The following is a 13676-nucleotide window of genomic DNA, read 5'->3' as shown; positions in this document are numbered from 1 at the left end:
CGGCACCGCAGCTGTCCCGCCCGAGGCGGCGACCCCCGTGTCCCGGCCGGGGGCTCCCCGGGGCAGCGCGGCGCAGCCCCCTCGGTGGCGGGGCGGGCGGGGGTCCCTGCGGGCGGCGGGCGGTACCCGCGGTGCCCAATGACCGCCCGCGCCCGGACATAAAAGCGGCGGCCCCGGCTCCGCTCTCCCTCCGCCGGCCGGGTCCCCCGGAGCCGCCCCTCCCCGCCGCCGCCGCCACCACCATGGACCGCCCCCCGCCACCGCTCCGCCGGGTGCTCGTCTTCCTCAGCATCCTCCTGTCGTCGCTGCTGCCGCTGGCCGGGAGCGCCGCTGGCGCCGGGACACGCCGCGCCCGTGAGCCAGGACCGAGGGGGGCGGGCCGGTGGGGGGGAAATCCCTGCCTCATCCCAAGGGGTTGCGGTGGGTGCCCGCCGCATCAGGGAAGCTTGCTCATCCCCCCGCGATGGGCAGTGGGGGGCGGGGGTCCCCTGCCACTGAGGATGTCCCCGTTCTACTCATCTCCCGGTCGTGTGTCCTTGACGCCTGTGGCATACTTGTCACCCTGACAGCATGGGGACCCCTGCGTCCCGAGGGGCCCTGTGCCGCTGCCTAGCGAGCTTGGGAGGTCTCTGCCTTACCTGAGTGGGGACGAGAGGTGCAGTTTTCCCTCTAGCCCCAGAGGAGATCCAGAGGTGCCCCTGGATGGGACCGGTCCCTCCCCGCGCTGGGCTCCGCCGGGACCCCCAGGCGGGGAGCTGCAGGGGGGCTGTGCAGGTGGATGCCTGGGGCTGCCGCCCCGCCTGATCCCGGGCCCGGCTCCCTCTTGCCCGCAGCGGCCGCCAGCCCCACGTGTGCAGCCTCACGCCAGGCCGCCTGCGTTTTCGGCTGCATCCCTGTTCCTTGGCTCTGTGATGGCGAGCAGCAGTGTCCTGATGGCACGGACGAGCAGTGCGGTGAGTGACACCCATGCGGTGTCGTGGGGTGTCCGGGGGAGCACAGGCATCAAGGGGCCCTGGTGCTCTGGGGAGTGGTGGGGCAGGACAGGCCAGAGGCAACTCAGTCTTTGCTGGCTCTTCCTGTGTAGCACCTTGCAAGGACATACGTGCTCCGGAGGTCCTTGGGAATATCTGTGGCATGAGAACACATCCTGGAACCCATGCTCCTTGGTGACTGCCAGCACCTGTCTTGTTCCAGGATGAAGTGGACCCTTGTTCTGCCACAGCAGTAGGTCCCAGTGACTGTGTGTTGTCCCTGCAGATGTTGCCTGTGGCGGGGACCCCCATGTCTGGCAATGTGACGATGGCCGGTGTGTTTCTAGCAGCTGGCGCTGCGATGGTGCTGCTGACTGCCTGGATGGCTCTGATGAGCAGGACTGTGGTAGGTACTCTGTGCCAGGGGGGCTGAGTGGGGGTGGCTGGGGATGCAGGGCAGGCTAGTGAGTGCTGCACTGTTTCCTCAGTGTGCGGGACAAAGAAGGTGCAGTGTCCTGGCACCCACCACTGCATCCCGCAGTGGGAGCTGTGTGATCGGCACCAAGACTGTGAGGATGGCTGGGACGAGGAGGGGTGTCCCCAGCAGCCCTGTCTGCCCGGGCAGTGGCAGTGCAGGAACAGGGTGTGCATCATGGCTGAGTGGAAGTGCAATGGGATTGATGACTGTGGTGATTCCTCGGATGAAGATATCTGTGGTAAGCAAGAATATTCCTCAAGAACACTCCTCAGTGAGGTGAGAGCTGTCTGGGCCATGTGTGAATTAGGGAGTACTTTGTTTTCCTGGGCCCCAGCTTCCCTTGGGGTGGTGGCAATCTTCCCAGGAAGCTGTTGATGCTCTGCAGGGCCTCCCCATGAGTCTGGGACCCACAGTTTCCCCTGTGCCCAGGGTATTGGTCCGCCCTGCTTACATGAGCTGTGTGTGCCATAGCCCCCTGTACGCCTGGCATGGTGCGGTGTGATGAGGGCAAGTGTATCCTGGAGTCCCTGATGTGTGATGACAAGGATGACTGCCTGGATGGCACGGATGAGCCCAGCACGTGTGGTAAGTTACACACAGCTGCTGGCTGCTGCCCATCTGGATGGGACCAGGGGGAGGGGAGCCACACAGCTGTCCTGCCTCATGTCACACCTTGCTGCATCCCCACAGGTCGGAGCTGCTTTGTACGCAACGGGGGCTGTGCAGAGACGTGTACAGACACGCACTGGGGAGTGCAGTGCTCCTGCGGGGCTGGCTGGGTGCTGCAGGCAGATGGGCAAAGTTGTGCTGGTAAGAGGAAGTCAGGGTACATGTGCTTCCATCACGTGTGGCCTTGGCCGCTGACAGCAGTGTCTCCATGAAGCCCGTGGTTCTGGGGGAGCACCTGCCTCTGTCCTCCTCTTGCCTGTGTGTCATACCTGATCCCATAAAGATTGTGTCTAGGTCATGTCCCAGCAGCAGCTGGTGCATTTTGGGGCTGAGGCCCATGTTCTGGTATCTAGAGAGCTTGCCTGTAGTCCCAGGGGAGCAGTGGCAATGCTGTCTGGGGCAGCTCTGTGGCAGGCTGCTGACCTCACCTATCCTTGCAGATGTGGACGAGTGCTCCCTGGAGTACAGCCCCTGCAGCCAGTTGTGCACCAACACCCCAGGCACTTTCAGCTGCGCCTGTCTCCAGGGCTACACCCTGCAGCATGGCACTGCCTGTGAAGTGGCAGGTAGGAAGAGGAGGGGAGCCCAGGTAGGCTGGGCTGGGCAGTGCCCCCAGCTAGCCGTGTCCTGGGTCAATGACTGAGCTTCCTCTCACCCTGGCAGACAATGCAACACAGATCCTGGTGGCCGTGGGGCAGGATCTGGCCCTTCTGGATGTGCGGACCCAGGCCTACCGGCCCCTGCTCTCCACTGAGACCGAACCCCGTGCCCTGGTGTATGACTTGCTCCGAGAAACTTACTACTGGCTGACAGAGGATGGAGAGCTCCGTGTTCACCACCCAGGGAAAGGCACGCAGCCTCTCTATGCAGGTGAGGAGGACCAAGCGTGCCAGGTGCTGTAGCAGGTTTGAGATGGGTGCTGAGAGCTAGCCTGCCACCTCAGTACTGCTTTTCCTGTGTAGAGGAAGGGGCAGCCTGAGTTTACCTCACAGCCTGGAGCAGCTGTGCCTTAAAACTGCTCTGTCTCTACAGATGCCAGAGAGGTGAACAGCATCTCCATGGACTGGTTCACAGGGCAACTGTACTGGGCCAGCAGCCATCCTCCAGCCATCTGTGCAGGGCTGGGTGATGGCCGGGGTTACGTGACAGTGCTGGGGAAGGACATTGCACCAGAGCAGCTGACAGTACATCCAGCTGCAAGGTGAGCAATGAATGAGCCAGGGTTGGCCCAGGCTTCTGGGATTGCAGTGCTGATGCTCACCATGTGATGCCTGCTGTGGGGCTATGGCAGCACTGGTATTATGCTGTGAAGTGGGTGCTGAGTGCCTGCCCCCAGGTCCTTGTACTGGGTCAACCGTGGACAGAGGGGCCGGACAGTCATTGCTGCGGCTGGCATGGATGGCTCAAACCGGCGGGAGCTCACAGTTGTGTCCATGGAGGAGCCTGTGGGGCTGAGCCTGGACCATGTGGCTGGTAGGCTGTACTGGATCAGCGAGTACAAGGAGGTAGGGATGAGAGGGGCAGCAGGGCTCTCTGCCACCCAGGGAGATGATGAGGTGGGAGGGTGTCCCTGGCTCCCTGGTGTCCATGGCCAAAGCATGGGAGGGAGCAGGGAGCGGTGCCTAGGTCTGGCATACATGCCTGGGCTGGGAGGAGAAGGGCCAGGGTGTGGGGATGCTACATGGCCACCATGCCTTGCCTTGTCCCCAGTCCATCGAGACGCTGCGGGTGGATGGCAGCGGGCGCCACTCCTTCCACGCTGTTTTGCGGAGCCACACAGAGCCGCTGGGCCTGGCCGTGTTTGAGAGCCGGTTCTTCTGGACTGATGGCACAGAACTGGTGTCAGCCACGTGGGCCTCTCCCCAGGAGCATGCAGTGCTGCTCCGTGCCTCTATCTCAGCTTTCACTGTGCTGCATGCACTGCAGCAGCCTCCCAGTGAGTACCTGGCAGGTGCTTCACTGCTGCAGGGCTGGCAGCATGGCAGCAAACCCCACTACATCCCCGGGTGCTAGGGAATGCTCGCTGGGTCCTGGTCCTGGCTCACCAGGTCCTGCCTAATGGTTTGCCTGGTCCTGTGATGAGGGGTTGTGGGGTTGGTACAAAGGGGACCTATAAAACTGTAAGGAAAGCTGCCAAGGCCCATGGCTTTGGGTAGACCTGAGCCCCCTCAACTCATATGACATCACTACCCTGCCTCCAGCCCCAGGACAGTCTGGGAGATTGGGAGAGACACTGGGGGTCATGACTGCCTGAGCTTTTAACATCCTCTTGCTCCAGGGGACACTGCTGCATGTGCTCTGGGCCTGTGCAGTCATCTTTGCCTCCTGTCCCCTGTGCACCATCGGGGCTACAAGTGTGCATGTCCAGAGGGCCTCTTCCTCCTGCCCTCAGGAAAGTGTGCAGGTGAGCAGGGTCTGGCTCTCTGGGATGATATACATCCATGTGGGAATTGGAGGACGGCCTAAGGGGCTGTGGCTTTGGTGGGATGAGGTTCCCAGCACACACCAGTGTTGTAACATTTCTTTCGTGGTTCATTCTGGTGACCCCGTCCAGTGTCCCTGGAGCTGTGCTCACACAGTGCCCTTATACCCTGCAGCGCTGTCCATTTTGTATGCATCAGAAAAGGCCATCTCCCTGGTGCATGTGGGCCCTGGAGCACACACCAAACAGGTGCAGAAATGGCAGGAGCCCCTCCACCTGCAAGATGTGGACTGGCAGAGGTCAGTGCTCTATGGGACAGATGACCATGGGACTCTGCTGCGTGTTGTGGGCCACCCTGGCAGGAGAGAGGCCATTGTGACTGGACTGCCAGGTGAGGCCCTATGGGGTGGTAGAGAGCACATTCCCCTTCCTGGTTCTCCCTGAGGCCTGAGGATCTCCTGGGTGTAGAGCACAGTGATCTGGCGGTGCCCACAGTGAGGCCTTGTTGAGGCAGTGGGGCCGCTGTGCCCTGGGTTAAGGGTCTAGTGGCACTCAGGCAGAGGTGCAGGGTCAGGGAACAGCCTCATAACTGCTTGCCTGCCTGCTCTTGCCAAGTCTGCTCTGCCCATGTGGACATCCGCTCGGGGGACCTGTACTGGCTCGCATGTAACCGGAGGGACATCGGGGTGATCCAGACATCTGACATGTCCCCGCGCATCCTGCACCGTGCTCGCAGCAGCATCCAGCACCTCTTCCTGGACTGGCAGCGTGGTGCTCTGTACTGGCTGGCCCGCGGGCAGCCCCTGCAGGCACTGAGCCTGGAGGGGGGTGCTCCGTGGGATGCCTGGAATGAGACGTGGCCTGGAGACCTGCCTGCGGCCATGGACAACAGAGCCTTCAGCATTCTCTGGAGCTCAGCCCTGGGTGAGCCCTGGTGGTATCTGGAGCAGAGAATGGAGGTGCTGGGTGTAAGGCAGGAGTGAATCATCCATGTCCTACATGCAGCAGGTCCCTGCCTGGGCAGTGGGATGCTCATGGGGAAGACTCCGTCCTGTGGCTGAGTCCCTGCCCTCAGCCATGAGGTTCCTGCCATAGCTGTGGGTTGTGGGGTGCAGGGTGAGCCATGAGGGATGTGGGCAGGCTCCAGGTCCTACCATGCTTCTACCTCACAGGCCTGCAGGCGCTGAGTCTGACCAAGCGGCAAGCAGTCACCCTGGCACCCAGCTGGTCCCATGGCCTCGTGGCTGCCTTTGAGCCATACCTGGTGTCTGCAAATGGAACAGCTCTGCTGCTGTGGGACCGGAGGACGCTGGCCCTCGTGCTGTCCATGCCGGCAGCAGGCGTGCAGGGAGTGGTGGCCTTTGTGGGCTCAGAGCTGCAGGCTGGTAAGAGTGGCCATGGCTTTGTGCCTGGTGCTGTTGCTGTACCTGATGGGGCTGGGTGGCCCATGCTACTCTGAGCTGTGGCAGGCTGCCTGGCTTCTGGTGGTCATGTGGGGTGATCTGGGAGGTGCCTGGAGTGTGGGGAGGGCACAGCCCCAACAAATTCCAAATCCTCTGCTAGTGCCACCAAGCAAAGGGTCTGCCATGCCACTTCCTCCACCTGTGACCACCACTATAAGGACAACCACAAGCACCACTGCTGCTCAGCCTGCCACCTCCACCACAACAGCACTGCCAAGCCAGACCTCTACTGCACTCACCACTACTCCTGCACCAACCAGCAAGGCTACTGCATCACAAACCACCACCAGACAGTCCACATCAAAGACCACCCCTGCACCAACCACTGCCCAGACCGTACTGACCAAGACTACCACTGCGCAGCCAGCCACCAGCACCACTCGATCTTTGACAACTAAGATCACTGCCCCACAGCCAACCACTACCACCCCACACTCAAACAGTTCTGCACGGGTAGTGACACCTACCCCACCTCTCCGGTCCAGCCCTGCACATCCCCTTACCCCAGTTCTCCATGTGTCCTGTTCTCGCACGCATGTGCCCTGCCGTGATGGCACTGGGTGTGTGGCCCAGGAGTACCTGTGTGATGGGGAGAAGGACTGTGCAGATGGCTCTGATGAGGATGGGTGCGCCCAGCTCTGCAACACCCAAGGTAGGAGTCGTTCTTCTGTCCCCTGTGCAGCTGGGTCACCCTGTGCCAGGGCTTCTGACTGCTTCCTAGTGGGGTTTTTGGGACAGGGTCCTGGTAAAGTCTGTGTCCTGGGCTCTGATGCTTGTGATGTAACAGAGTGGTTCCTTCTGAACTTGGCACTGAGCTTGAAGTGCTGTTGGAATAGGATAGAGTTGATTTCACTGCTCATAATGGCCTAGATGTGGCTGAGTTGAGTCTGCCGCAATCACCTTGCTCAGGACCTAGGCTGCTGGAGATGCACTGTCTAGGAGGGACTAAACCTTGTCACTTGTGGGGCCTTGCTAGGTTACTGGAGGGCTAGCAGAGCATCTGGGCACCCTGGCTGCCTTCTGCAGGCAGTGCAAAGCCCCTTGTCTCTCCAGGGGCCTTCCACTGTGCGAGCAGAGCCGTGTGTGTCAGGGCAGAAGAGCACTGCGATGGGGTGCCACAGTGCCCTGATGGCTCGGATGAGATGGGCTGCTGGACCCCCACGCAGGAGTGTGCCCTGCGCTGTGACACTGCCACCCGCTGCATCCCCAGGAGCTGGCTGTGTGATGGCCATGCTGACTGCCTGGACCGCACCGATGAGCAGGGCTGCGGTAAGACCCTGGGGCTGGATGGGATAGACTGCTGGGGTTGCCTGTCCCCACAGGTGGCTGCACCAGATTTCTTTGGGTCCAGGAGCAGGCACTGCCCAGGGCAACATGCTGAGAGGATGAGGACAGTGCCTCTGCTCAGCCTTGTCCTTTGCCCACAGTGCTGAAGGAGTGTGGTCCAGCTGAGTTTTCCTGTCAGAGTGGGCAGTGTGTGGCCCTGGCCCTGCGCTGCGATGGTGACCACGACTGCCAGGATGGCTCAGATGAGGAGGGCTGTGCTGTGCCCCGGCCACTGCTCTGCCGTGAGGGTGAGGTGACATGTTCCCACAGCGGGGAGTGTGTGCCGGAGGCCTGGCGCTGTGATGGTGCTGCTGACTGTGGGGATGGCTCAGATGAGCAGGTAAATGGAGCAGTGGGGACACAGCTTGTCCTCACTCATGTCCAGGAGGGTGGATAGGCCTTTTTCACTCTCTGCCTTGCAGGGCTGCCCTTGGGAGGAAGGGCTGTGTGAGGACCAGCAGTGGGGCTGCTCCCGTGGCCATGAGTGCATCCCCAATGTCTGGCGCTGTGATGCAGAGATTGACTGCACAGATGGCAGTGACGAGGCTGGCTGTGAGCAACACCCTCATTTTATTCCCTGTCTCACCCAGGGGTGGCTGGTGGGTGCCCGGCACAGAGTATGTGCTGGGCACTGATGGGTTTGTGTCTGTGCTGAGGTGAGGGGCCCCATATGATGGCTGCCTATTCCCAGCAGCTGTGGTGGCTCCAGGTCCTGAGTAGCTGTTCTCCCTGCAGGGGCCAGTGGCCTTTGGATTAATATAGCCTGAAGCCAGGCTACTGGCACAACTATGGATGTGGCTGCAGTGAGCTCTGGGCAGCCTCTGGGAGCAGCTAAATCTGCCCCAAATGAGCAAAATGAGCTGGTGGACAAGGCTCAGGGCAGCCTTCCCCACATGTCCCTACAGGCCACCCTGCTCCTTGCCAGAGTCACGAGTACCCCTGTGGGCTGGGATCCTGCCTGAATGCATCCCTGGTGTGCAACGGCCAGCAGGACTGCGCGGATGGCTCAGATGAGGGGGGAAACTGCTCTGTGCCCTGCCAGCGGTCCTGCACTCATCTCTGCTACCCCTCGCCCCAGGGCCCTGTGAGTGCCAGCAGCCCTGGGGCAGGGGCTTGTCATGCCATGGTGCCCTGCTCCAGCTGCAGGAGGGAGCCTCGTGTCCCCAGGGTGGGCAGGTGATAGTCCCTTTCCCCACAGCGCTGCTGGTGTGGCCCAGGCTATCAGCTAGCTGAGGATGGTCTGTCCTGCAAGGACATAGACGAGTGCACAGAGTGGGGCAAGGGAGCCTGCAGCCAGACATGCCTCAATGCCCCGGGGTCCTACAGCTGTGGCTGTCTGCCTGGCTACCTGCTGGAGCCCGATGGCCACGTCTGCAAACTCACTGGTAAGTTGTGGGGTGGCCAAGCAGTGCTGAAGATCCCTGCACTGCTAAGATACACCAGGGGCTGGTGGATACTTGTCCCCCTGTCTGCTGCCCATGGGAAACCTCATAGTCCTGTGAATGGCTGGTCATAAAATCCATCTGCAATATCAGAGTGCAACCACCTGTGTGGTAGAGCTGAGTCTCAGCAAGCTCCACTGTCTGCTAGTGCTGTGTTCCCTGCCTGCATATGCCGGGACCATGGGACCACTAGTGCTGAACAGGGTCCATGTGGCTGTGTGTTGCCCCAGGACCAGAGCCCAAGTTGCTGGTGGCTGTGCAGTCTGAGGTGTTGTCCTATGGCCTGCGGAGTGGGCATGAGGAGGTGGTGCTGGCCACTGACAAGGATCGAGTTGTCTTCTCACTTGACTATGACTTGGTGGAGAGGAAAGTCTTCTGGATGGACCTTGCCACAGAGAGCATCCGCTGGCAGGACCTCAACTCAGGAAAGAAAGGAACACTGGTGAAAGGTGGGCTGTGACAACGTGGGCTAAGCAGGGCTGGCCTCTGTCACTGTGCAGTCTCCAGGCTGCAGTGGGGGGTGCCAAGCTGTGGTCCCTTATGTGCAGAAGTGCTGTTTGGGAGCAAGGCTGGGAGGAGCCAGAGCTCCTGGGATGGAGGGACCTGGGCTGAGAGCATTATTCCAAAGGGCCATGCAGCTGTCACCCCACAGAGGTGCTACCTCTTGGATGCATTTCAGGTGTGAGATCAGACTGTATAGCAGTGGACTGGCTTGGGAGGAACCTGTACTGGACAGATGGGGTAGCAGGACAGGTGCTGGCCGCTCGCTTAGGGGTTGCCTGGCAAGGGATACCAGAGTACACTGTGGTGATGGATGGAGACCTGGACCAGCCCCACTCTCTGGTGCTCCAGCCTCTGGCAGGGTAAGTCTGGAACAAGAGGACATGGGGACCCCCTTGCCATCCCTGCCCTGCCCCATTTTCCTCCATGGAAAGAGGTGAGATGGCCTCACCTTGGTGCTGTGGGGACTGTGTGACAGAAGAGCCCAGACACCTGCCCCTGCCCTGCATGGAGCTCTCAATACACCCATGATGAAATAGGAAGCTCCAGGCTGCTTTTCTGGGCTGCCTTGGTGCTGGGACAATGCTGTGTCAGGTCCATGGGCCTGCACCTCTCTTTCCACTAGGCTGATGTACTGGTCAGAGGTGGGGAGCCACTCACGGCTGATGAAGGCCAGTATGGATGGGAGTCGGCGGCACGTGCTGCTTGCCCAGGGACTGGGCTGGCCCACAGCACTGGCCCTCGACCTCCCCATCCAGAGGATCTTCTGGCTGGATGAGAAGCTGGGAAGTGTTGGTTCTGCACATCTGGATGGCAGCAGTGTAAAGGTGTGGTGGGGCACTGGTGATGGGGCCTTGATGGGGACCAGGCTGGGCACTGACAAACTCTCTGACAGGTCCTGAAGCTGCCCTGGGTCCGGAGTCCCTTTGCTGCAGCTGTGTGTGAGGGGCAGCTCTACTGGTCGGAGAGGAAGACATGGTCTGTGCAGCAGGTGGACAAGGCCAGTGGCAAGAACAGGACTGTGCTGCTCAAACGGCACGGGCAGCCCCACGGCCTCCAGGTACCTTCTTGGGGAGCCCCAAACCCTGCTGTACCAGCTCTGCTGATCTCCCATCCTGCACAGCCCTGTTGTTCTGAGTGGTGAGGAGGCACTGTGAGCTGTACCCCCACCCCAGTGGTCCTTGGGCAGCAGTCTCTGTGGTCAATGTCTCTGGTCCTCTTGGAGCATCTCTGCCACTCCATCCTGCCCTGAACTGGGCTGTGTGTGGGCCTTGGGAGCATGGTGTGGTGTCAGTCATGCTCAGCTCTGCGGGCGGGTGCGGACAGAGCTGAGGCTGAGGGTGCTGATAGCTGGGCTGCTGTCCCACAGGTGATGCACCCAGCCCTGCGCCCCGCAGCCCCCAACCCGTGTGAGATGCGTGGCTGCTCCCACCTGTGCCTGCTGAGCGCCAGGCACACTGGGCAGTGCCGCTGCCCGGCCGGGCTGATGCTGGCTGCCAATGAGACCACCTGCCTGCCCATCCGCGATTCCGCCTTTGCCCTCCTGGTGTCACCGGCAGCCGTGGTACAGGTACCATGCTCTGGAGCAACCCCTGGGTCTGCTGTTCCCCATGTTGTCAGGGAAGAGGGTTTCCCATCCTAGTACTGCCTCCTTCCTCCAGGTCTACCTGAAGGACCTGCCCGCATCAGCTGGATCCCAAGGGCTTCCCCCTCACCGGGCCCTGCCTTTGGCCAAGGTGAGCCGCCTGACAGCTGTTGACTATGCAGTGAAAGACAAGAGTTTGTACTTTGCAGAAACGGGAGGCAATTCCATCGGACTGCTGCGCCTGAAGGACTGGGGACGGCTGTCCTGGAAGAAGGCAGTAGCTGTGGAGGGCACGGTGACATCCCTGGCCTTGGACTGGCTGAGTGGGAACCTTTACTGGATCGGGGGGCAGCCACCCAGCATCCATGTGGCAGCTCCCAGGGGACAGTGGGCTCTGGCACTACTCAGCGAGGGGCTGCAGGGCGCTGCCTGGCTGGCACTGTGTCCTCGGGCTTCCACCATGTGCTTTGTCACAGCAGCTGGCAGCCGTGGGCGTGGCGCCGTGGTGGAGTGTGCGGCCATGGACGGCACCGGCCGCAGAGCGGTCTGGAGGAGAGCCCGGGCTCCCGCTGGCCTTGCCTTTGGGGCTGCTGGCACCAGGCTGTACTGGGCAGACCACGGTGAGTGAGGACTGACCGGGGCAGGGGGGTAGCAGAGGTGCAGGTGCTCCGTCTGCAAAGCACAGCCCTGAGGGGCAGCCTGGAGCCCCCTCTGTGACCACACTGAAGCCTTTCCATCTGTGCCTTGCAGAGAGAGGTACCATCAGCAGTGTTGAGCTGGATGGATCCCGCTTCCGCCTGGTGCGGGAAGGGCTGCATGGTCTCTCACTCTTTGCCATAGGAGAAGGCTTTCTGCTCTGGAGCACAACCTCAACCAACGGTAGGTCTGTTTGCTGTGCTTTTACAGTTCATCCTACGACACTGGGGTTCTGCCAGTCCCCGTGGGGTGCAGGCTTGGCCCTCGGGGGGGTGAAGGGCAAGCGAGGGGAACCCCCACCTCCCATCTCAGGCATCCTTGTGGAAGGAAGTGGAGCAGTGCTGACCCCATATGTCTCCAGGCTCCAGCAAGATCTGGCACAGCCGGCTGGAGCAGGCTGAGAACTGGTGGTTCCCGATGGAGCAGGAGCTGGTAGCCATGAGGATTTACAGCCAGTTCTCACAGGAAGGTGGGTCTGGGACGGCCCCAGCCCAGGGCATCTGTGGGGTTCAGCTGTGCCTTGTGGTGGCTCTGCTAACCAGTGCTGTTTGGGCAGGCACCAATGGCTGTGCAAAAAGCAACGGGGGCTGTGCCCAGCTCTGCCTGCCCAACCCTGCAGGGCGGCAGTGCCGCTGCTCTCCCGGATACCACCTGGTGCATGGGGCAGCGTGTGCGCTGGCACCGCCTTGTCCCGCACCGCTCCGGGCCTGTCCCGACCTCCAGAGCTGCATTTCCCGAGAGCAGGTCTGTGATGGGCGCCCCGACTGTGCCGACGGCTCCGATGAGTCTGACTGTGAGTGCCTGCCCGCATCCAGGGCTGCTGGGGTCCTGGGCACAGGGCAGCTGCCCCATCTCCCCCAGTTTGGAAAGGGGGCCTTACCCGAGTCTCTGCTGATCTATGTCCGTCCCTTCAGGCACCTCAGTGAAGGTGGGAACGCAGGTCCCTGCAGTGGCATCATCAGGAATGTCCCACGTAGACCAGAAAACAGTCTCATCCATAGCTGCACCCCAGCCTCGGCAGCCCCACCCCAGCGTATCTGCAGCCCCTGGCCCCCAGGAGCACGGAGAGCCCTTTGTGGTACCCCCGAGCACGGAGGAGGTGCTGGGGGCTGTGCCCTGCAGCAGCAAGACATGCAACCTGCGCGGGGACTGCGCCATCGAGGCTGGCCGAGTGACGTGCCACTGCGCCCTGGGCTACCGTGGTGACTACTGCGAGGAGGCCGAGGTGCAGCCCCTGGCCGGACCCATTGCCCTGGGGGTGGCCGTGCTCCTGCTGCTCGCTGCTGGTGCTGTGGGCGCCATGGCCTACATGCGCAGGCGGGACAGGCGGAGGAGGTGAGCTCTGCGGCTGGGCTGGGCCAGGCCAGGTACAACTGGGAATAGAGAGGGACAGGGTCTCCTTGCCCAGGGACAGTGTAGAGTCTTGATGCACTCCTGGGTTATATGGAAAGCTCCAATCACCCCAGCAGGCTATTAGCAGGGGTTGTGGCAGGAATTTGAGATCTGCCCCATCTCTAGGAGTTGACCATAACATTCTTTGTGTACATATTTCCTTCTCCAGGACCTCAAGCACTGCTTCCACTCGGGTGCTGACCTTGTACCACCGTGAAAGTGATCCAGAGGAAGAGGATGAGGATGAGGAGGAAGAGCTTCCCCCCAAGAGTGACACATTTGTGAATGAAGCTTATGAAGGGAAAGACGTGAGTAGCATCTGGAACAGGCCCTGCTACGGACCCCTCTTCCACACTGCAGTGCCTTAGGGCCCAGTGCTGGCATGATGCCCACTCCTGAGGCAAGCTCTGCCCTCCTGCTGAAGGAGAAGGGCAAGACCAGGGGTGCCTAGAGTCTGACAGGGCTGTCCCACTCTGCCTGTGGCTGGGCCCCCTGTGCTAAGGTGTGGGGTGGGCTTAGAGAGGCTGGGTCAGACTCACCCCTGATACACTGATCTGTGATTTCTGCAGAAGGTGCCAGCCCTGCTGAGGAAAGGATCATCTCACAACACCGTATTGTCATAAAGGAATACTGTGCGGCATCTCTTGTGCCATTGTGGTTTGTGTGTGGGCCAGGGAGGGGAGGTTGGTTTGCTCTTTCTAGGTGTCTAAGATCTAGGGAACATACAAATA

The 13676-nt window shown here is 61.2% G+C and overlaps 1 protein-coding gene across 3 annotated transcripts; it reads left to right on the top strand.

Moving 5' to 3' along the window:
• Positions 1 to 207: 207 nt before the first annotated feature.
• Positions 208 to 13585, top strand: LOC136291256 (low-density lipoprotein receptor-related protein 2-like). 3 transcript variants are annotated; one of them, XM_066186160.1, is made up of 33 exons: positions 208 to 354; positions 834 to 953; positions 1258 to 1377; positions 1460 to 1687; positions 1921 to 2034; positions 2140 to 2259; positions 2559 to 2684; positions 2782 to 2988; positions 3151 to 3319; positions 3455 to 3623; positions 3829 to 4054; positions 4397 to 4522; positions 4716 to 4931; positions 5156 to 5464; positions 5713 to 5925; positions 6104 to 6655; positions 7057 to 7272; positions 7431 to 7669; positions 7752 to 7881; positions 8235 to 8413; positions 8528 to 8714; positions 9002 to 9220; positions 9451 to 9634; positions 9898 to 10099; positions 10168 to 10332; positions 10642 to 10842; positions 10934 to 11477; positions 11608 to 11736; positions 11915 to 12022; positions 12110 to 12346; positions 12468 to 12888; positions 13115 to 13253; positions 13515 to 13585. In XM_066186160.1, exons 1-33 carry the CDS (start codon positions 243 to 245, stop codon positions 13566 to 13568), a joined length of 6681 nt encoding a protein of 2226 aa, XP_066042257.1. In that variant the 5' UTR covers positions 208 to 242; the 3' UTR covers positions 13569 to 13585. The 3 variants fall into 3 exon arrangements, with proteins under 3 accessions (XP_066042257.1, XP_066042258.1, XP_066042259.1); XM_066186161.1 differs by lacking the exon at positions 1921 to 2034; XM_066186162.1 differs by lacking the exon at positions 6104 to 6655.
• The last annotated feature ends 91 nt before the right edge of the window (positions 13586 to 13676 follow it).

Source organism: Chamaea fasciata, unplaced genomic scaffold, assembly GCF_029207755.1.
Source record: "Chamaea fasciata isolate MVZ Bird 193981 ecotype frontalis unplaced genomic scaffold, bChaFas1.0.hap1 SCAF_6, whole genome shotgun sequence".
Taxonomy (NCBI): domain Eukaryota; kingdom Metazoa; phylum Chordata; class Aves; order Passeriformes; family Sylviidae; genus Chamaea; species Chamaea fasciata.
The sequence above is the reverse complement of the archived record's forward strand: the minus strand, read 5'-3'. Positions and strand labels throughout refer to the sequence as shown.

Coding starts and splice junctions, on each gene's coding strand:
- LOC136291256 (XM_066186160.1), top strand. CDS start 243: ATGGACCGCCCCCCGCCACCGCTCCGCCGGGTGCTCGTCTTCCTCAGC. Junction 1,688..1,920: donor CTCGGATGAAGATATCTGTG/GTAAGCAAGAAT, acceptor TGTGTGCCATAG/CCCCCTGTACGCCTGGCATG. Junction 8,715..9,001: donor CCACGTCTGCAAACTCACTG/GTAAGTTGTGGG, acceptor GTGTTGCCCCAG/GACCAGAGCCCAAGTTGCTG.